General features: G+C 40.2%; 1 protein-coding gene across 1 annotated transcript in view; it reads left to right on the top strand.

The window, feature by feature from the left end:
- RCL1 (RNA terminal phosphate cyclase like 1) overlaps positions 1 to 23,979 on the top strand; it is a 33,601-nt gene that overhangs the window by 3,213 nt on the left and 6,409 nt on the right. The window contains exons 3-8 of the mRNA XM_053932771.1: positions 591 to 766; positions 6,774 to 6,848; positions 8,093 to 8,217; positions 11,289 to 11,414; positions 12,956 to 13,112; positions 22,608 to 22,711. Of these exons, the coding sequence (XP_053788746.1) occupies positions 591 to 766; positions 6,774 to 6,848; positions 8,093 to 8,217; positions 11,289 to 11,414; positions 12,956 to 13,112; positions 22,608 to 22,711 (763 nt within the window). The remainder of the gene's footprint in view (positions 1 to 590; positions 767 to 6,773; positions 6,849 to 8,092; positions 8,218 to 11,288; positions 11,415 to 12,955; positions 13,113 to 22,607; positions 22,712 to 23,979) is intronic.

Raw genomic sequence — 23,979 nt, 5'->3', positions numbered from 1 at the left:
TGCAAGATTTCACGGTGGGCAAAGGTTCCTCTGTACCAGAATAAATTTTTTTTAGAAGAAAAAGAAGATTTACCCTCTACAGAGGCAAACTTCTTAGCCAGACTGCTTGCTTATTCATGCTTACAAAAGAGTTGGATTAGAGTGAAAAGCATCCCATGTGAAACCTCAGCTGGTCTGAGTTTTTTTTCTTTTTTTCTTACGGTTTCTAATCATCTTTTGTTGGTAAGTAAGGCAAATGAATTACCATCAGATATGCCAAGATTCCAATGACCTCATGTACTGATGAAGGTTTAGCTTCTATGGAAAATAATAGTTGTTTATATCAGCATTTTATAGATTGCTAAAGAGATCTATGGCTTTAGAGGGAGGGGAAAGGAGGAACATGATGTGCAGGACAGACAGACAGTCATGTGTTGACCCATTTATTAGCTGCAGACATGTAAATAGTGTGCTGGAAGTGCTATAGCCTTCCATATCGTCTTCTGCCTCCAATTTGTCTCCTATATTGTTGCAAAGTATTTTTGTGCCGTTTCAATGGCCAGCGTTTTACAGTGCTCTCATTTGGTTTGCTCCCCTGGCCTCTTCCCCAGGTACTACCTTGTATTATCAGCCTGGTCTTCTGTATGGAGGCTCATTGGAACATGACTGCAGCCCCAGTCGTGGTATTGGCTACTACTTGGAAAGTCTGCTCTGCTTGGCACCTTTCATGAAGCATCCATTGAAGATTGTCTTGAGGGGAGTAACAAATGATCAAGTAGATCCTTCAGTAAGTAATAAAATTTAAATACCAGAGAAGGATATTTTTCCCCCTAAAATAACAAGATTGAGAAGAAGTGTCTAAAACATATTGAATTTTTGTCATCCCTCACATCCAGGAGTATCCATTGTTGCTGCATTAGCAAACTCTCTGAGTCAAAAAAGCATCTGCTAAACTAGAGTGTATCACATTCTGAACTTCAGTTTGTAATACTCCTGACTGAACTGATGTTCAGTTCGGTACGGCTTCTGTCTTCTCCCCTGCAAACTCCTTTTAAATGCATTGTTAGGCCCTGACACAGGTTTGGTTCTCCTCTTCTCTTAGAATTACAATGGATTATTTCTCTTGCCCCACACATGTATTTACTCTATAAAGAAGAAAGCGTCTTCAAAACATGAGTGCAAAAAGGAAGGAATCTTTCTCTTCTGTTGGATGCTGGACATAGTCATACCACTGTTGCTGTCAAGCCTTCTTTCTGTTAGAAACAGGAGTCACACGGTGATTAGTCAATTACAGTAGCAAAAGTATATAATAACTGTCTGGTTGTTCAGAAGCATGCCAGAAGGTGTGGTAGGTCAAATGGCTATGAAATGCTTGCCTTGTTTTCTATTACTGATATGTAGTCCTTTGTTTTGTACCAGTGTTGTTACAGAAATGAGCTGTGGGAAACGTGATCAGAATGCTGAAGTAATGATTAGTGGTCACGGTCTTTATTTTTCTCCAAAGACTCCAAACATAAAATTCTGCCTTTAGAGAACAGCATTACTCTTTACTTTTTGAATGGTGATTGGACACTGCCTGTTTTCCTCTGAGTAAATTAAGGACACATTGTAATCTGAAAATTTAACCAGTTTAAATGAATACAAATACCTGTGAAGTATAACTATAGATACTACCAGAGCCCCTGAGTCCTGCTCGAATTTATTACTTTCCAGCTGTGTTTCTCTGGTCATTTAAAAAACTTCCTCACTTGTGGCTCTGTGAGACATCCCCATGACTCAAGGGATGATCAAAGTGGGTTTTACACAGCACTATAAGAAAAAAAGAGGAATTATTTTTTGCTATCCTTTCTGTCATTGTGATTAAAAGTACTTACTGTAACTGGTAAGTAGTAAGAATCAAAGAACTCCTTTTTTGTTGACGATTTAATCACAATGGAGAAATTCTTGCATAATCTGGAGATGAAGAGTAATCCAATGTCCATATTGCTTTCAAGTAAATTTGGACAGTCATCTAAGCAACAGAGTCTTGATTCTGGAAATTATTTCCTTTTGGGCATCAGTCACATGGGCCTGAGATTAAACTGTTTTAGTTCAAATGGGTGCAAGAATTGAGGTCACTTTGTGCTTGAAGGGTGCTTACACTTGCCAAAACTCAGACAAGTGGGTCGGCATACATCAGCTGACTCCCAAGCTCTGTACCCTGAAATTAAATCAAATGCAGTTAGGTCTTAAGTTCATTGTCCTATCGTAGCAATTATGTTTTAGTTCTTAGTGACAACACAGTAACAACTTCAGTTACTGTGACTCAGCTCATACTTGTTAAGTGGTTGTAACTGAATACCAAATCTAAAATTGATTTCACCCTGGCTTATGTCTGTTTAACTTGCCTGAGTAAACAGTAATCGTGGTGCACACCAATAATGTATTTAGAGGACTTCTACAAGTTGTTTTGTATAAAATATGTGTCTCCTGGTTTCTGAGACTAAAAGCACAAAATAAATTTTGGTTTTTATTTTTCAGTAGACAGAGGGTGTATATAAACTCAGTGAACAATTTTTACTTATGCTTGCCCAAAAAGAGGTGCTTGACTTTGTTTATTTATCTGTATGCTTTCTGCTTTCCAAAGGTGGAAAGACAAACCAGTGTGACTACAGTGGGTTGCTCTTCATGTAGCAACCTCTCTGTTTCAGCTTAGTGGGTTGTATTGGATTTGCATGGTGGATTTTGTGAGCTGGGATGCTATAGAGGCGGCTTCTGTAAGAAGCTGAAAAAAGTTTCCCCTTCCTCCAACAGAGGCCATGTCAGCTGGCTCCAAGACAGACCCTCTGCTGGCCAAGTCTGAACCCATCAGTGGTGGCAGTAGCACTGCTGGGGTAACAGCTTTAAGGAAGAAGAGATGGGGGGTGGAACAGTGGAATAACCTGGAGCTGGAGAGTAGAGTGGGAATATGTGAGAGAAACAGCCCTGCAGAGAGCAGGGTTAGTGAAAAATGGGAGGTGTTTCATGCACTGGAGCAGAGATTCCCCTGTAGCCCATAATGAAGACCATGGTGAGGCAGCTGTCCTGCAACCCATACATGTTGACAGCAGAGCACATGTCCACCTGCAGCCAGTGCAGGACCCCACGCTGGAGCTGGTGGATGCCTGAATGTGGCTGTTAACCCATGGGAAGCCTGCACTGGAGCAGGCTTCTGGCAGGACCTGCAGGCCTGTGGAGACAGGAGCCTATTCTGGAGCAGGTTTGCTGGCAGGACTTGTGAACTCATGGGGAATCTGCACTGGAGCAGTTTATGAAGAACTGTAGCCAGTGAGAGGCAAGTAGCAGGAATACGTGTGCAACCAGGGAACTGTGACCTTTCTCTCATGGTGTCAGTGAACAGGTAGGCTGACCCACTGGGGTTTGTGAAATCTGCTTTCAGCAGTGAGATCTTGGCTTTTACACAGCCTTTTACACAGAAGTATTTGTGGGATGTGATTGCTGTGTGGTTTGAGGTTGCTCTTCACCAGAGACCTCCATGTCAGGTGCATGCAAGGGAATATTGTGGATCTCTTGCTGTAAGGAGAGTAGAAGAGATTCAGGTCAGAGGAAGAGTTTCTAAAGGACATCTTGTAGAAGGAAAGACTTCAGCTGAGTTCAGTGAGGCACAGGTCAGGCTGTGTTCCTGGAGTAATAAGAGCATGTGTTTACTGTGGTGTTTGTTTACATACATTAACAGCCCTCCAATAGGGTGCAATGGAAAGCTCTTTGACAATTGGCATCACTCCTAAAGAGTACTGTGGCCACTGAACATGCAGTTGTTCCAAGTGAGACAGTGCTGACATTTTTAATAATAATATTATCCATATTATTTGGTATATCATTAGACACTGGAACAAATCAGCCTGAGAAGTTGTGGATGCCACAACCCTGGCAGTGTTCAAAGCCAGGTTGGATGGGGACCTGGTCTAGTGGGAGGTGTCCCTGCCCATGGCAGCGGCAGGTGGAACTAGATGATCTTTAAGGTCCCTTCTAACCCCAAAACATTCTATGATTCTGTGATAATACTGCATAGTATTATTACTGTGTGAGTGATACATCCTAAATGGGTGAAAGCAATGCTACTTTACTCTCACTTGTCAGGAAGAGATAAGCCTTTGGAATACCAGCCTGGACTGTTCATTGACAGCCTACACTTGCAACATGTTTTCCTGTGCTGTCACTGGTGAGATCTGACCCTGGGTAGTTTGTGTGACCAGCCATGTGGGACTGGGTTGAGGCAGTTTAAAGTTTCTCTGTATAGTGATTATGTATGCAGAGGATGCCCTTTGTAACGTGCCTTTTTGGAGGGAATGGAGGTGGCACACAAATGATAGCTCCTATTTTCCTTTCCTTCTCTATGTATTGTGATCCTGAAATTTAGGTATAGCTGGAATAACTTGTTTTAGAGTAATCATTCTTGATGTTTGTGTTTCCAGGTGTTGAAGGTTTTTTACAGCTATACCATGGGGCTTTGAGTTCAAATGACTGTCATGGTGACATAAGACTAGTATATTAAATTTTAGCTTAGGAGCAATAATCTTCACTCTTAATCAGAATTCAACAGTTGTATGTAGAAAACAAGAAGTTTTTCCTACTGAGTTTTCTTCCCACAGTTCTTTTTTTCCTGTTGAACTCTGTTTTTTCCCTTCCCCCTTCTCCCAGTCTAGGCCCTTTTTTGCAAAACATAACAGTATATGTTATATGTTAGGTGGGGCTCAATGATAGGTGCAATGCCAATGGATATACAGGCCAACTGGTGCTTTTCCTTTTTGCAGGTATCCATGTGCTGCAGGGTCTCTATCTAGGTGTTTTGTTTGTTTTTTTGTTTTTTTTTCTTTATATCTTTGCAATGGATAAAGGATTGTTAAAATTACTTTTCTTCCTTTTTCTTAGCTACTGTAGATTTCTTTAAAGGGAAGTAATAAGTGATTTGCATTTACACAACTTGGCAAATAAGCAGTATTTATGGGAATTAGAATGTTGTCATTTGTGGTGAGGTATATCATCAGTTGTATGATACATCTGTTTCAGTGCAACTTGGTGTTATTCTGTCTTTTCTGGAAATTGAATAACTGCTCTCCAAAGGGAGCTAAGGGGTGGGGTTTGTGGCTGAGGATAGGCAAAAGGATGGAAAAATGGGTTTACAACTCAGTTCAGCTGCTGTTTTGTGATTTTCAGTGAACTGCTTCACATCCTGCCCAACTTCCTGCTTGTCTGCAAGGCAGAACAGCCTTTCCTCAAATACTGCTGATTCCCTCCTCTGTTTAGGCAGCAAAATTGGAAGTCAGTCTTATTATTTGTCTGTCTGGTACCTCAAAGTATTATGCCTGAAATTTTTCTGAGGACTGAAAACTACAACAAATCTTGAAGTTTTTTGAGTTCTTAACCTACAAAGTAAAGTTTTTATTTTTTACTGGTATGTTTTGTTTCATGAGAAGGAGGAAGAAACATTGTGTAATTTTAATTTGAACCAGATCAGCTTGTTGAGACTTCTGCCAGTGGTATTCACATGCATGTTAGTAAAGACTCCACTCCAAAAGTCAAATTTGTATAGTTAATGAATACTACTGAAGGGCCAAAGCAAGGTAGCCTGACTGTAAAAAAACATAAACTTTGTAAGTTAAAAGAAGTTAAGCATTGGCTTACAGTTTTGTTTATTTTAATGTAGACATTCAAATATTGATGCTAAAAACAACACCAAATACCTTTCTGTAAGAAAGGAGATATGATGTCCAGCAGGATTTGAAAATGAGAACTACAACATAGACTCATAGCTCCTCAGGTACCACTAACAGAATGTTCACAGATTTGTAGGTGAGGTATGTGCTGCGATTTTGTCAGTGGCTTGCACTCTCTTCAAAGCAGAGAAAGTGAACTTCAAGAATTACGAATTTTGGCTGAAGGCGTGGGAAAGAGGGTGGTTTTTATCTACCTCCTCAAATGCTGTCTACCTCATGACTGTTTCCTTCATCTGTGTTTATCTTCTCTTTGGTCATGCTGTCCTGATCTTGTCTATCCACAGCTATTTGTCTTGGGTAACTCCTTGTGTTGTTGCACTGCTAAATAATTTATATCACGTTTGGCAATACTACTGAAGTTTCAGAAGAGGGAAGAGGAGGGCAGTCCCTGTAGTCTTAGGAATTAGGAAGAGCAATGACAAGGATAATTCTGTTCAGACCTGGACCTGGTGAGCACCTGGCTTAAAAGAGAGTACACTGATGATGTATTACCTACTTCAGATTCTTTTAAGTGCTTCAACAGAAGCTACTTATAAGCTTCTTAGAAACAGGTAAAAAGAAGATGCTGATAGAATGATCTTTCTGCTAAATCAAGGGTCTGCTCTTGCAGTGATGATTGAAAAAAAAATCAGTGGTTCTTGCATTAATTTGTTTAGCTCTAGGAATTTTTTCCTAATGACAGAAAAATATTCTTTTCTCAATAATATAGAAATGTTCAGAGAAATGTTTCACTGTTCAGAGAAATAAGTAAGCTGTTTTACATAATGGCATTCAAAATCAGGCTGAGGAAAAAAGCCAGAATAGGAAATTCTATCTGCCAATAATTTGTTGTAGGAATTTTTTTTTTTAGTAATGATGTATTGTGGTAGGCTAACTAGATGAAGTTCTCTGTGCTGCATTCCCATGGGTTCCCATAAAATACCTTCCATGAAGAAGACTTGTCTTTGTTAGTCACCTCATAATTTAGTGATTTTTTTAAATTGCTGACTAACCTAACTTCCAATAGAGAGTCTTTTCTTAAAATTCTGTATTCCACAGGTTGATGTCCTTAAGGCAACAGCTCTGCCTCTTCTGAAGAAGTTCGGAATTGATGGTGAAAGTCTGGAAATCAAGGTAAGACAGTTTGTTTCTTTCTTTTCAAGCATGCATTGAAATTCTCCTGCAGTACTTCACAGGGCCATGTGCTTGCTGTGGGTTTCTGTCTCTAACAGATAATTAGTTGTGGCTATGAGCCCCACATGGTGATAGAGAGGGTAAGGAGAAAGTAGTGACTTTCCTTAGTCTCCAAAGAAGACTGAGAAACCTTTTTGCTTTTTGTTGCTTTTCAGTTCATTTATTATCTTTTTATTTCTGCTTGTTCATTCTGCCCCATGCTTGGGGCTAGGAATTAAAAATGGTATCTTTAACCTTTTTCACCTGTAGGAGAGCTGAATCTCTGTTTGGGTAGCTGGGGTTTGTTTCCAGTTTGGAAAATAGAGGAAAGAAGCTTTTCTTGAAGACTACAGTCTTCAGAGGCCCAGTAAATCTGGATACAAAACAACATTCGGGTTTGTTTTAGGTGGGAGAAATGTGTGAAGAGTCTGGCTGCACTACTGGGGCCTGCTGGTGCCTTGCTCTGCAGAGGCTCACCCCTCACCCCCACCCTGCCCACAGCCCAAGTGCCCATGTCATTGTCCTGGCACTGTCAGCCTCTGCTCCTGTGACTCTCTAGCAGGGCTGGCCTTCAGCTCGCCACAGCCCTGCCCTGTCTGGCTGTGGGCCTCCTTACCCAGACCCATTCACTGGCCCATGCCCCAGCTCCATCCTTGGCTTGGAATGGTGGGACTGGGTCAGGCTAGACAGACCTGCTAGTGGGAATGAGTTCATTTTGGTCCCTCACACACAGAATATTCTGAGTTAGAAAGGACCTGTAAGGATCATCAAATCCAAATCTTAAGTGAATGGTTCATATGGGAATCAAAGCCACAACCTTGGCATTATCAGCACCATGCTGTAATCAACTGAGCTCAAATCAAATCATTCTAGTCTCCTCAGCAGCAAGCTGCAATCTGCTACTAAAGACAAGTCTTAAGCCAAGGTTGTTTTGTTAAGATGTTTTTGTTTGGTTTTGCACTGTTTCCTATTAAGAAGCCATTCCTTACTTTACTTGAGAGGAACAAAGAAATCAATGCCTGCTTTTAGTTTTGATGCAAAATCCATTTCTGCTTTTAGGATGTGGTTTTCTTGCCTGTGTTCACATAATGTCCTTACTTAAAACACTTTATTCTATGAGAAATATAAGTGTAATTTTGGGGTGTGTAGGTACATTCTTTGTACTATTTACTAACCTGCTTGTTTTCGTCCATTATTTGTTCTAGATCAACCGAAGAGGAATGCCTCCTAAAGGGGGTGGAGAGATACTGTTTACTTGTCCAGTGAGAAAGGTCTTGCAGCCTGTTCAGTTCACAGACCCTGGAAAAATCAAGCGCATCAGAGGAACTGCGTATCCTTTTTGATTGTCTGTTTTTCTGCTTTTAAATGCGTTTGTTTATTAAAAAAAGTCCCTTAACTTGGAAGTCACAGAAGTGTATCCATGTGTCTGAACATGTATCTAGATAACACAGGCCAAGATTACACAGAGGGGTCATACAACTAGATTTCAGGACTGTGTCTCAAAATTCCTGTGTTCAAAAAGCATCTGTAAGTTATTGAATAAATTCAAAGCTGAACAGCACTATTAAAATCACTTGATTAGCAAGAAAAAGTTAAAATACCTTCCATCACATAATGTAGGAGCACTTAAGGAAATCTTACTTTGTGTGTAAATTCAGTAGTAACACATATAGTTTAGTTGTGCATTGAATGGGTGACATCTTGGCAGTTACTTGTTTAGCAGAAGTTAGATGGGGTCATAGTTTAGCATTTAACTAAATCTTAGTTCAGTTTACACCTTGTAGCACTCATTGAGCTTTTTGGTGTGTTTTGAAAGGAAGTTCTTTGGCTTTTCACCTTTGGTAGTACCATTGCAGGTGGAAGTGGAGGAGGTTTTATTCTACACAGAGATAAGGGCACAAAATACTCATGGGAACTCCTTACTTTTTCAAACAACTGCAAATCTAGCCAATGTTTTGGATTGTTTATTTCTTTTTGTTTTTATTTTTCTCTTGTGGCCTTGGTATCTTTCATGAATCTGCTGTCATTGTAGGAAGAAGGTGATCTCTTACATGAAATTGTCTTAAGCAGTAGCCAACATGTAATTTAATTTGTATTTGAGAGTCCCAAACATGATTTGGCATTGATTACACAAAAGGAAAGCAAGAACAAGGTCATGTTTTCTGCCAGAGGTGTAGATTTGCAGCCTGTTTCTTCTTTTACTTTATGGCATACCATCACAACTGTGTGTAAGAACTCGATGTTTTGACTACCTTGTCCAATTGCAGCATTTAGATAAGTACAGAAGCGCCAAGCAAGAGCAATCTTACTGGAAACATGTGCTATAGAACAGAAAGGAGGCAGCTCATTGTGCTTTTGGTGATAGTTACTGAAGTAATTTTTTTATGCCTTCGTTCTGCACTGTAATAAGTAGATATGTTTCTCTGTGGAGGAGTGTCCTGGTTCAGGGCAAGTCTGGGGAAAGAATTCCCCTCCCCCCCCACAAAAGGGTTCCTTTGGGAAAGCAGAGTCAATTGGCCCCTCCCCCCAGCCAGTTCGGGAGAAAATACCTCTGGAGGAAAAAAGTGGAAAAAACCTGTTTATTACACAAGAGAACTTAGACAATATTAAACAATAGGACTTCTTGCCACTCCAAGAGAGACAAATTCAGAGCAAATCCCCCCGGGCTGCAGCTCAGCTCACTCAGTCTCTGACCAGTCCTTCCAGCGCTGGCAATGCCACGGCCCAGGCCCGGCCCGCTGGGCCACAGATGTGAGCTGCTGATGCTCTTCTGGTGTTCAGTCCAGAGCAGATCCAGAGAAAGGGAAAAAAAACCCACAGTCCAGGGAACTTCTCTGCCTCAGCTAGCTAAAACTAACTAGAAAAAAGCAAAGGAGAGCTCTGTCTCGCTGTCCGTCCGTCTGCAGACAACACCGACCCGGAGCAGGAATGTGGAGGAGGGAGTGAGTTTTTGAAAACAAACCCTGAGCTTCTTCCCTCCTCCTTTCACTCTTGGAACAAGACTTCAACATAAACAGGGCAGACGATTGGGGATAAAGGCATCATACAGCCACCCTAGGACAAGGAGGAAGCAATGATCCAGATAAAGTGACTTTACTTGCCATTGTTCTAAATTAACGTTAACATCACCATTCTGGACCACTTTGACTGATGTATCTGATTGAATTCTGAACTTCTACCTTGGTATAGGCTTTCCTGGGCATTTTCTCAGGGGTATAGGTTTGCCTTTAAGCATGGTGAGAGGCAGACTCGTTTTAGTTTAGCTGTTAAGTGGTCCTTCACGGCAGTAGAATACAAAACATCTGGAAGGATAAGTCCTTATGTCTTTTTCATGTGTACTTTTGTTCTTCCAAGATTCATCTGAGTAAATCTTCTTTCTCACAGCTATGGAGATCGTATTACAGCAGCCTTTTATATAATCCAAAATACTGAGTGCATCAACTGTGCAGAACAACCCAATTTCTGATTATTTTTTAATGATTTTGCCCTAAGATCCTAAAGTTTTGGGTTTTTCTACTCCACAAGAGATGCTATAGAAATTCGTAGAAAAGGAAATTCATCCCTTCCAGTTGGGAGTTTTGAGAGTGTATTTCTTCGCATTGCTCTATGAATGTATGCGCAGATGAGTAGAGTGTGAGTCTCTATTATAGTTGGGCTGGATTTAAAACATAATATGCCTTGTACATTTGAAGATCTTTTGGGAGTTTCTTTGAAGCAGCACCTGAGTACAAGATCAGAAAGGCTGTTCATCTGTTATGTACTGTGAGGAGGTGGGTTGGGGTGGGTGGTAAGGTGGTAGGTACTTCTTTCCTGGAGCTTTCAGATGTTGAGTGACTAGAGAACTAGCGAATTTGATAGCCTCAGAACACTGCAAAATAGTTGGAGATAGCAAAGATATTTTTCTTAGAGCCTTTTAATTTTTTTTTTGTTGGAACATTTGTCTTTAATTTCTTATTAATCTTCCCAGTTTCTCCCTAATAGAAACAGAAAGGCAGGATTTTTTTGCTGCTAATTCACAGAAACTTCACTCAGGATCATGTTTTAATAAAACATGAAGAACAGAGCATGTGGTACTTCCTCCATTGTAAGAAAGTACAAGATGACAAAACAGCACTTTAAATTCAATGAAGGGCATTTTCAAGATAGATGTTTACTTAGTCGTAATCTGTTCTTCAGCACATTTTCTGTGTACTTCACTTCAAGATATATCAATGAAAAGACTGTAGAAAGCACTTACAGGCATGTGGTTCTCTAGGTGTAGGAACATGGACAAAAGCCTATGAATAGATGTATAAAACACAAGTTTTCTGAAATATTGCACTGGGGCCTCTTCACTTTTGTCAATCTCTGCTTTCAATTTTTTCTTGTGATCATAATGGATTTCTTAGCTCAGAAATGTAGATACTCTGTCCGAGTGTCACCACAGATGGCAAACAGAATGGTGGAATCTGCAAGAGGCATCCTGAATAAATTCCTCCCAGACATCTATATCTATACAGATCATATGAAGGGGGTCAGCTCTGGAAAGTGAGTATCCAGAATTTACAGGAAACACACATGTAATTCTGCATTTGTTAGTTTGATAGGGTGTTCTGGTCTAAGTTTACTAAGTTTTAGATCACAATCTTCTATTTTGTTGTTTTGAAATAAATATTTCTCACAAAGAAAGAATGGATGATTCACTAGATACGTTTGTTTTACTTACATAACAGGGATAGAAGTGTGTTTTCTTAAACAAGGACTGCAATACATCACTACTGCCACTAAAGCCAATTTGAGCTTCGTTCATTTTTAAATCTGTTGCTTTGAAGAGAGATTAGGATTAAAGGTGTCATGATATGTTTAGGAAACCAAGATTCAAGGTTGACTGTACACCTTCTGATGGAAATGGTAATATTAAGGATGGGATTGAGGTGTTTTAAGGAAGTGTTAAAGCAGTATAAGTTGTCTTCTGTGGAATGGCTGAAGGAGTGTCCTCTCACTAGCGAGGAGTGGAAAATTAATTTATTGTACTTCCACAGATTTTGTTTGGCGACAGAACACAGAAGTGATGGATATGATTCAGACAATTTTGCTGGTATCTGTCATCTCTGTAGTCTTCTTCCTTGAGGTTGAAAGATTCTGCATAACTCATTTGATCGTATTCTGCCTGTATACTCAAATGCAGGCATTCATGTTTTCTTTCACTGTTTCTGCTTTTTTGAAATATTTCGTTAAAATTTGTTAGATTCAAAAGTTTATGAACCTGGAAATTGTTGAAGAAATTTTTAGTATTTTTTGTCTTTTCCCATCCTTCATCATATTTAATATGCCAGGATTGTAACTTTAATGACTCCAAACTGTTAACAGAATCAGAATTGCAAAAATATTTCTGGGAGGTTTGTAGTTTTGGGGTCTCAATTTTGGTTTTCATCTGTTTATGAAATTTAAAAAGTAAAATGATTAGAGGCAGCAACATTATTTTTACTACATGCAGCTCATGCAGAGGGATAAACAATAGCATGGGAAGAGGAACTGAATCACTTTCAACCTGGCTGGCTGGGTTTCTGATGCTACTGTGTTGTGCTATTCATCTTAAAGATGAATCCAGTATGATAGCAGTATCCTTGATACTAACTAATTAGTCTAATTTTGCTAAATATTGCGGCTTCCAGGGAAAAGAGCTAAAGTCTTAAAGAAAGGTAGTTTTGGTTTTGAATGTCACAAAGAAGAAACATCAGATACCTTCGAAATGTTTATGAAACACAAATTAAATAAATGTGAAAGGTACCCTCTTCTATTTAAAAAAAACCCAAACATTTCTGAGGTTTGTATGGCTTTTTATTTTCTTTTTCATTTTCCTCTTTAAAGAGTTTGGCTCAGGAAAAGCCAACATAGACGGTTTTGTGGCAACTGGTAGTGGGTTTGACTTTTAAGTACAGTTGTTAATTTTCTTTTTCCAGCATCAATCTATTGTATCAAACAGGACGTTTGTCATCCTTTGGGAGGAACTGTTTATGACTTGAAGTTCTTGGCTCATTACTCCAATTTTGTCCTTAAATAAAATGTATATTTTCACTTTCTTTCAGATCACCAGGTTTTGGCATGTGCCTTACTGCAGAAACCATCAATGGCACTATTCTCAGTGCTGAGCTAGCCTCAAACCCTCAGGGCCAGGGAGCAGCTGTGCTTCCTGAGGAACTGGGCCAGAATTGTGCTAAGCTACTGCTTGAGGAGGTTTACAGAGTAAGTGGCCAATATGTTTTGTGTATGTGTGTATAGGTGTAAGAGAAGGAGATGATAAAATAGGTAAAGGAATAGGTTTGGTGGCACCCTCAGACAGGCTCAGATCCAAGCAGAGATATGATCTGATGCTGCCAGTGTCTTTCTTGTCCATGTAAAGAGTAGTTTTGCGTGGTTCCGTTTAACAGTATAATAACTTACTGGAGCATGCTATTTCTAATATCTGATATGTGTTATTATGAATCACGAGAGTGGCAAATACTTCTTCTGTTGCTTTCTGTCTGCAACAGAATTCAGTTAGCTTTATATGGGCTGTTACTCCTCTAAATAATATGGATGGGTAACATAGTCTGTGCTTCTAAACTAGTGGTTGGAATGGGACATTATGAGTGGAAGAACATAGGAGAGGCAGAAGGGGAAAAAATCCTGGCAAGGCTTCAGGTTGACCACTTTGTGGTGATGATGACAAAGTCAAATGTGCTGAGAATTGTAGGTTGTATGAAGATATTGCCTTAATGGGTTGTTGGGAGGGAGCTAGGATGGTGTTTACTTAGGAATCCTAAGTACATCACAGTTTTCTTCAGCATAGATTTTTTCCTTTATCAAAATGATTTTCATTTGTGGCAAGAATTTTAGTGGATAAGCAGCTTTCAGTGTTACAAATGATTGGCAAATAGCACCCTGATGAGTTTCAAATTTAATAAAGAACCTTCCAGGTGCTTTGTTTTGTTTCTCCACAATGTTTAAATAACTATGTTTTAGCAATGATAAAACATGCTTGGCCTTTAGGAGGCAGTCATCTACAAATTTTGCTCATTATTTAAAAAAACAAGTAGTTACTCTGAACTGTAATAACCTATGTGACTTTGCAAAGTGTTAAAACTGCCATTATTGAGATTCTATATTAGGGAATGTAGTTAAATATAAAAAAGCCCCTCAACTTCATGAATCATATACATATGTGTATTAGATAGTTCATCTGTGCCCATTTTATTTTTCTCTTTCCTTGTTGTAAATCTTTTATCTGTTTGAATGGCCACTTTTTCCAGTCTTCCATTAATGCTTTGTCTTTGTTTATTCAGCATATAAACCGTGTTGCTAAAGGACTTTTCTAGCCCAGGCTTCTTGTCTCACAGAAATGCCACCACCAAAATGTTCTTCCTGGGTTGCTGGGTACAATCTAGACCCCTTGTATTTGAAAGTCTGGCCTGTGTGGAGAACGTAGTCGCAGCTAATGATAGAAACATCTATCTGTTTCTGCAGTTGTGTAGTGTCATGTAGTTACTTTTATTTCAGTCATGAACTACAAAAATCTTTTGGTACATTTGTTTGAGTCATTGTCTTGAAAAACTTCTGGTAGTCAGATGTTCAGAGACATCAAAAATCCAGTTTCCACATACTTTTATCAGCAACAATAAGTTTTTTTTTTCCTTTGGAAACCATTTAGCAGTTGATAGGTTAGAACTAGTGAGGCAATTTGTCCAGATGTCAGAGAATTTACAAAATAAAGAAGACTGGAAAGGCCTAAAGTGAGTAACTTTCTGCATTAGTGTATGGCAGCCATTTGAATATGATGAGTCAAATTCTGCAAAGGACAGTGAGGATCTTAAGACAACAGGAAAAAAAGTTTGAGGAGGAAGCAGGGTCAGACAAGTCTTTGAAAAAAAGTTTGAGAAGGAAGACAAAGTCTTTGAATCATAAAGTAATAGCCTGTCAGGTTTCAGTGTCTTTGAAGATCAGAATCTGAGTGAGTGAGTGAGGCTGTTAGCTGTGGCTTGCTATGGTGTTGTTGGTGTGGCTTGCTATGGTGTTGTTGGTGCTGCTGGAAGACTCCTTTATGTGTGGGTGACTTCTGTCCAAAAGTGACTGAAAAATGCTGAGCAGTGTACAGTGTATTTGTCCTTCACTACAGCAGCTTACTGTGGAAAAGTTCTAGTTTGCTAGCATTTTTGGCTGTTGTGCTACTTTTTCACTGCAGTGTTTAGTCATTACTTAGTGCATTCCCCTCTCCCTCCATCATGGGCAATATGATGGGTTTTGTTATGTAGTTTTTGGAACACATTCTTGAATTTATGTATGACACACGTGGTCATACAGTGCTAGCCTGAATTTTGAAAGATAAGGTTTCTTCTTTGTTTTGTATTTTTTGGGGTTAGTTTGTATTTTGTTCTGGGATGGGCTTTTTTAGGGTGTTTCGTTTTCGGACTTTTTTTTTTTTTTGGGGGGGGGTGATTTTTAGTTTGTTTGATCTTTTTTGGTTTTTTTGTTAGGTCAGTTTGATTTAGTTTTGACCACAGAGGGGATATAGGAACATGTTGCAAAATGCACAGTATTTGTTTAGGTTTTTTATGTTTCTTTGCCTAGGTAAGATATTTATTGAAACGAAAAATCTGAAAAAGCAAGAATAGATTGCTCTGAACAGGCAATCTTTTAAGTCCCACATCTTTTTACACCACCTACTTGTTGAATACAGGGCTCAAGGGAGAATTTCTTTTCCTGTTTTTAGATCTTCTCTTTACGGGATTATTTCATCATCTGTGTTTTTACTGGTAGATACTATGCTGTGGGAGCCAGGGAGGGTTGACCAGACAAGGGCACCCTGAAAGCACTAGAGGTAATTCTCTGTAAAAGGTGTTGGGGTCACCCACAAATCTGCTGGAGTTGAAGTTACTGTTGAAAGGGGTCCAAGGACATTTTGTAAAGTGCTTGCCATTGTGTAAAGTTTACCACCTAGGAAGTCTGATTTGAGTCTTGCTAAAAGTCCTTTTACTAAGCATTCAAAAATATATTAAATCGGTTGCATGAATCTTGGAATTAGCAGAGCTTTTTAAATGCACGTTTGTTGATGGAAAGATGTCAGCGCTAATAGACTAATAGTAAGTGGCACAGTGCCTTAATTGCAGTGGCTCTGCAAGAGGGGGCAATGGAGTGACTGACTAGCATTGTCATTACAAATCCATATGCAGTTCTTTCTGAAGCTTAATTGTAGAAGGCCAGTAAGGATTTTAACTCTTGTCTTTGAAAGACATTGTTTATGGAAGCTTTATGTAGAGAGTAATTGGCAGAATGGAAAGTCTGGAAGAACCAGAAAAGGATTTAATTTTTATATTCTTTGTAATCATGAAAAATAGGGGAGTACGTGTACCTATTTAAGGCTGAACTCTTCAGTGAAGAAAGGCTGAGTTGCTAGGGGACCTTGAAGGGGCAGGAGGTCTAAAGCTCTTTGTTTTATTGAACTAGAGGTAAAATGAGTGAAGGATTTCATTGATGGCTTAATTTTCGAGATGGTCTTACTTCAGTGTGGTACGGCTTTGCTCTGTTCTTCTGGAAAAAAACCCAAATCCCAAAAACCAAAATACAAGCCCTCTGCAATAATTTGTTACCCTTTGCATAACAAATTATTGAGTCCTGCAAATATGTACCACACAGGTAAGGGAGGAAATTGTGTGTATCCCAAAATATAACTAACACCCAATCAAAGCTGGGCTCAAGCTCAGAAGAAAAAAACCTTTTTGAAACACTGTTGTCCAATACGCAGAGTTGTGATAGTTGTATGTACCTGTCAGCTGTAGTATTTGTACAACATTTAAAAGTGGATGGGATTTTAAGGGATCTGTGTCTAATTGTCACAACTAGCTGGATCTGGCTCTGTAGTCAGTGTAAACAATAATAGAGAAACTGCCATAGACTGAATTAATACAGTCTAGAAGCTGCATTCTACATTGGTAACGAGTGCCAGCTATTTTGGAACAAATGTACCTTGGCTTTGACTTTGCCCATCCCATTTCTTTTGGGAGGGTTGTTTCTAATTTTTGACTCTTGAGTAAGTGGCAGGTGGATTGATAGAAAAAAACTTGGCCTCCTTGGGAATGTTAAGTCCTTCACTTGGCAGAAGTTACTGTTCAGTCATTAGATTACAAGCAATCACTTAATGTCACTGTCTGGGAACTGCCTTTGTAGGAATGGTGTTGCAAATGAGTGGTTTAGATCACTTAAATCTCTGGCAAAAGTATTGTCAGAAGTAAGTTTTTGTATAAATTGTTGACGTGCCACAAATTTTGATGGCAAAGTTCACTATTGCTTATTACATAGATGAAGCATGCAAAGAAAAATTGGGTTAGAGTGAATCTACAGTGATGTATGCAGAGAACAGGAATGCAAAAAGGGTAAGGATGGAAAATGATAAGGCTGCAAAAGAGGTAAGGGAGGTCCTCCCTCTGGGTCACAGAAGTGGATCCCTTGCAAAATGTAGCCTCAGACTTGATCAACAGTTTGTCTAAAGAATGTAGCAGCATTTAATCACTGACTACTGGAATGCTGACACAATCAAATACTTCTATAAGTGCATGTGCACCAGTGCACGCAGTATGAGGAACAAACAAGATGAGCTAAAGACCTGCATGCAGTCACAGGGCTTTGATCTTATTGCAGTGACAGAGACATGGTGGGATAGTTCATGTTACTGGAATGTTGGCATGAAGGGCTACACCCTGTTCAGGAGAGACAGCCCTGACAGTATTAACTCTGTCTTGGTGAGGACAATGGGCTTATGGGTCAGGATAAAAGGGCAGACTAGTAAGGGTGTTTGCTGCCTGATCAGGAGGAGAAAGTAAATGAGGCCATCTACAGGCAGCATGAAGCAGCCTCCAAGTCACAGGCCCTGGATCTTTTGGGGGACTTTACTCCCCTGACATCTGCTGCAGAACCAGCACACTGAAACACAAAGCCCAGAAGGTTCCTGGAAAGCATGGATGATGGATGACAATTTCCTGACAGAGGTAGTGGAGGATCCCCCAGGCAATGGTGTGCTGCTCAACTGATACTAACAAACAGGGAAGGCCTTGCTGGAGGTGTGACCATGAGAGTATGGAATTCATGATTCATCTCCTCATCAGATGAGGAGAAAGCAGGGCAGCAAGTACAGACTTCCACAAGACAACCACAGACTTCAGGAGAGCTAACTTTAGCTTCTGCAGGGAGATCTTAATGGAGAATGGCATGAAAACAAGCCTCTCAGGGTCCAAGAGACCCTGAGGGGTCCAAGAGAGTTGGCTGATATTCAAGAATCGCTTCCTTCAGGCTCAAGAGCAATGCTTCCAAATGTTCAAGAAATTGGGCAAAGGGCAAGAGATCTGATGGATAAATAAAGAACTCCTCTCATTATCAAGGGTAAGCAGGAAATTCACAGGAACTGGAAGCAGCGTCAGGTAACTAGGATTAATATAGAGAGGTTGTCAGAGTATGTAGAAAAGAGACAAGGAAAGCCAAGGTCCACCTGGAATTAAGACTGGCAAAAAATGTCAAGGACAACAAGAAAGGGTTTTTCAGATACATCAATAACAAAAGGAAAAAGGATAATTATAAGTCTGATACTAAATGAAAGTGGGGCCCTATTAGCAAAGGATACAGAGGAGGCAGAGTCATCACTGACAAGACCAGCCCTCAGGGATCTCTGACCCAGGAGACTAGGGAGAAGAAAGGGTTGAAGGAAGACTTTCCCTTGCTTAAGGAGGACTGAGTTGGAGTCAGGCAAACCTGGCATCCACAAGTCCATGGGCCCTGATGGGATGCACCCACAAGTGCTGAGACAGCTGATAGACACCAAGGTGGGCAATTTACAACCATCTTTGAAATGCCGTGGTGATCAGGAGAAGTGCCTGAGGACTGGAAGGAAGCAAATACCACACTGGGAATAAAAAGGGAAAGAAGGACCCAGGAAACTACCAGACAGTCAGCCTCACATCAATACATGATGTTTCTGGAGGCCATTTCTATCCACATGGAAGACAAGAAAGTGAACAGGAGTAGTCAGCATGGATTCATTAAAGGTAAATCATACTTGACTGACCTGCTTCTCTTCTATAATGAAACAACAAGATGAATGGATGAAGGAAAAGCAGTGGATATTGTCTACCTTGACTTCAGCAAGGCTTTTGATACTGTCTCTCACAACATCTTTATAGACAAATTTAGGAAGTGTGGATTAGATGAGTGGACAGGGAGGTGGATTAAGAACCAGCTGAATGAGAGATCCCAAGGAGTCATAGTCAGTAGCGTAGGGTCTGGCTGGAGGCCTGTCACTAGTGGTGTCCCCAAAGTTCAGTACTGGTCCAGTATTGTTTAACTTCTCCACCAATAACTTGAACAAATGCACAAATGTCTTCTCAGTGAATTCACTCACAACACAAAGCTGGGAGCAGTGGCAGATACCCCAGAGGGCCGTGCAGCCCTTCAGAAGGGCCTTGACAGGGTGGAGGGATGGGCAGAGAAGAAATTCCTGAAATTCAGCAAAGGTGAATGCAGGGTTCTGCACCTGAGGAAGAACAACCCTGGGTACTAGCAGAGGCTGGGAACTGACCCACTGGGGAATAGCTCTCTGTATCCTGGGGGACAACACGCTGTCCATGAACCAACAGTGTGTCCTGGTGGCCAAGAAGGCCAATGATATCCTGGGGTGCATTAGGAAGAGCACTGACAGCAGGTTGAGGGAGTTGATCCTGCCACTCTATTCAGCCCTGGTGAAGCCACATATGGAATGCTGTGTTCAGTTCTCAGGACAAGAGAGACATAGTGCTCCTAGAGCAATCTAGAGGAGATGACAAAGATGATTAAAGGACTGGAACATCTCTCTTACAAGGAAAGGCCAAGCGAGCTGCACCTGTTTGGTGTTGAGAAGAGGTGGCTGAGCGGGGACCTTATTGATACATCTCAGGGGAGAGTGCCAGGAAGAAGGATCTAAGCTTTTCTTGGTGGTGCTAGGCAATAGGGCAAGAGGCAACAGAAATAAATGATGCACAGGAAGTCCCACCTAGATATGAGGAAGATATTTTTACATATCCTTTACAGTGCAGGTGGTTGCATACTGGAATAGGTTGCTCAGAGAGGTTGTGGAGTCTCACGCACTGGAGATACTCAAGAACAATCTGGATGTAATCCAGTGCCATGGATTACATGGGGCGATTCTGCTTGAGCAGGGAGGTTGGACCAGCTGACCTGCTGTGATCCCTTCCAATTTTAACCATTCTGTGATTCTGTGACTAACATTTACAAAATGATTCAGTAAGATTTTCTATAAGCTTAGTAGTAACTTAGTTGAAAATTAAGAGATGGCAACATTCATACTACGTTTGCTGTAGTATATTTAAATCAATTCATACATGCACACACATAGACATAAAGATGTATATAAAAAGGTTAAAAATTCCCCTCAGGTTTAGTAAAATATGTCAGATGGCTTTCTACCTGTAAACACTTGAAGGGTTAAGCTTTGAGGGTTGAATGTATCAGCGCAGGTCCTGTCAACAGCTTTTGGTGATTGTTCTCCAAGTACTGAAGACTTGAGTGTTGTTGAGTTTCAAGAGGTGTACCACTTCTAGGGAGGTGCTGGTGCAGCCTGCTTTGGCCTTTGAGAACTCAAAGACCCTCACTTAGTACTACTGCCTGTAGGGTTGTGAGATGCTTGGCTTTAACTTTCTGTCATTCTCCATTCTGGCCACAATCTGGGTCAGTTGTTACTGGAATTTTCATCAAAAGGTGCAGTAACAATAGTATTGTTCCACCTGGGCTATGATTTAGATAAAAATAATGTTCCAAGGCTGTCCATTAGAAAACAGCTGTTTGTTGGGCAGAACTTCCTAGGAGCTGACTGTTTCTAGTAAGCTAAACAGGAACTTAACTGCCCAGGAGCCATTAATCAAGGTCAATGTCTAATGAGAACTCCTGAGGAGATCATAGAGTGCCTCTAGGGGGACACCGCCACAAATGGGCGTAACAGATTGCTACCACACAGCAGTACTGGAGATGACTGACTCACTGCAGCAAGGGAGCTTATGTAAGCAGTTAAGATATGATGGGTGCATTGTGTTTTGATTTATTTCTTAGGATATGTTTGTCTCCATGCTGATTGAAGCTTTTGTACAAATCGGGTTATAAAAGTAGATACTTTATAATGTTTTTGGCTGTAGAGAAACGAAACAAGCTCAGAAAATGTGAAGTTTTCATCCAAGTAAGAAGGAGCATTTTGAATTACTAACCAAACTACAACTACAGAAAGTCCAGTATCAGGAATACTCCTTACCAAACTCTTATCTGCTTCTGGTATGTGTTTCTCATTGGCAAATATAACTGGTGCGATCTGTGGCTTTAGATTGCACCAGCAAATTCTGTTCACTCAAGATAAAGCAAAATTTTTATCAGTCCTATAGGCAGCATTAGGTTGAGTATGTGAACTTCATTTTGGTATGACAAGTTCACACAGTTAAGAGGGCAAGTAGTGCTGTAAGAGTATGTTTTAGGAGTTGGGTCATGGTAGTGAACATAATAGAGCTATTTATTTCACTGTGCTGTAGTTCATTGCATGTAATGCACAGACTTTTTTTCAGAAGAATGGAGCTGTGGCTTGTCACACAGAAGCAAGGCCATCTTGAAAATTAAGTTTTCAGTATTTCCCCTTGGAAAGGCTCTCCCTTTCTGCATCTCACTGAGTAAATGTGCTGAGGTTGTCACATTGGCTGATTCTCTTAATCTATGCAGTCCAAAATATATTTTCTCCCTCGTCTTCTTGGATAGTGTTATGTCTTGAAATTATGATATGTTACCTTCTTTGTCAACAGAGGTAGCTGTCAGTTTACCTCATTAAAGAATTTGTTTTTAAAAAGGTAAGGTTTTAGTTTCAGTCTCCCCAGAGAGCCTATTCAGAGGACTTAGCATTAGGCCTCATGCAGCAGAAAACTGTTCACAGATTTCATGTGGCTGCTCTCTACAGCAGCCTTGACTGAAAGTATCCCTTTAAATTTATATTCCAGCTTTGTAAACAATTCTTATTTCTAATTCTGGCCTTCCAGTTCTAATTAATGTATGCATCATAGTAAACACCTTCCACATACAGAACAATTTACGTTTCATATGATTTACTACAGTCAAATATGTACAAGAGTGTGTGTGGTTCTACTTAATTTTATGTATGGCTCTTCCACTTAGCAATAAAAACAATCTTCTATTTTAATTATGGAGGGGAAATGTTTTACAAGTGTAAACCCGCAAAAGTTGGCAGCAAGGGTTTTTGTGGATAAGTGCTAAATAACTTTCAACTTGCTGTTTTGCACTTGCTAACACTGAACTATTTGTCTAAATGTAACTATTATCATAAAGTGCTGGAATTCATGGATCTTCAGATGCATGTGAACTAAAACTAAAACCTCTTTTCAATTTACTGCAAAAAATTCTTCAGTGTTTACATTCTGAGATGTTAAAACAGATTAGGAGGGATGTTTAACGTGACCTTCTTATGGGGTTTGTTTTAGTTCTGTTCTTTTCCCAGCCTGCCATGTGAAATTAATTTGTCATTGTTAAAAAAATCTAGATTTTTATCTTCTTGGCCCTTAAAAATTGGGAGTGGTATTTCACGCTTTTAAGTGTATCTTTTGCCTTTGTTATGCTACTCCTATCCAAATTTCTGGTTTGTACAGAGATTAATTATTAAAACATTTTGGTTTGCAGGGAGGCTGTGTAGATTCAACAAATCAGAGCCTTGCTCTGCTCCTTATGACCCTTGGACAGCGGGATGTTTCCAAAGTCCTGTTGGGACCTCTGTCTCCATACACGTAAGTTGTTTTGTTCAGTTTAATTACACAGTCTTGTTTTAATTCACTAGTTTTATTGCACAGCTATTCTTATATATGGAAGACTTTGCCAGTGGTAACAAATAGAACAACTTGTACCTGACTTCAAATGAGACAACTGGTGTAAGACAACCTTGCCTAGGGTTTGTTTCTACATGTTAAATGAGTCCCTTACTGCTCTATATTATTCCTGTTTCTGAGAATTGCAGAGACAGGGTTTATTGATGATTCTTGACCTGGAATGTATGTGTACATCAGTTGGCTTTTTGTTGCTTAGTGTACACTACTATATTTTCCCTAATGATCTCTCTGTACCTGTGTCATTAATTGTTGTATTTCAAATGGCTAGCCAAACTCTAGAATTTTTCCTATGAAACAGCTTAAGACTTCAATTCATGGAGCTATGTGTTATTTCAAGGTTTTATTGGGCAGCAAAATTCTATCTGGTCCTTCAGTTTCAGTTTTTACTAAAGCTTTGTCTGTAGCTGGTAGTTGTTCAGAAGATAGAAAAGAAATTAATTTCTTATATTGCTAGTTGTAAACACAGGTTACAGAATCACAGAATTATCAAGGTTGGAAAAGACGTCTAAGATCAAGTCCAACTTTTGACTGAACTAATGGACTATTTCTCAACTAGTGATGCTAGATCTGGTTGTTTCTTTAACACTTCCCCAGATTGTGACTCCACCACCACCATGGGTGGCCCATTTAAATTCTTAACAACCCTTGCAGTGAAAAAACTCTTCCTGATGTCCAACCTGAACCTACACTGGTGCAGCTTGAGGCGATTTTCTCTAATCCTGTCACTTCTTAGCTGGGAGAAAAAACCAAACCCTCACTGGTTTACAGCCTCCTTTCAGGCAGTTGTAGAGAGCAATAAGGTCTCCCCTGAGCCTCCTTTTTTCTCCAGGTGAAACACCCCAAGCTCCCTCAGCTGTTCCTCACAAGACTTGTACTCCAGACCCTTCCCCAGCTCTGTTGCCCTTCTCTGGACATGCTCCAGCATCTCAATGTCCTTCTTGGTGTGAGGGGCCCAAAACTGAACACACGATTCAAAGTGTGGCCTCATCAGTGCTGAGTAGAGGGGGCAATCCCTGCCCTGCTCCTGCTGGCCACATTATTGCTGGTACAGGCCAGGATGCCATTGACCTTCTTGGCCACCTGGGCACTGCTGGCTCATGTTCAGCTGCTGTCACCAGCACCCCCAGGGCCTTTTCCTGTGGGCAGCTCTGCAGCCACTCTGCCCCAGC

This window comes from Vidua chalybeata, chromosome Z (assembly GCF_026979565.1).
Source record: "Vidua chalybeata isolate OUT-0048 chromosome Z, bVidCha1 merged haplotype, whole genome shotgun sequence".
Lineage (NCBI taxonomy): Eukaryota > Metazoa > Chordata > Aves > Passeriformes > Viduidae > Vidua > Vidua chalybeata.
This window is presented reverse-complemented; position numbering and strand designations above follow the sequence as displayed.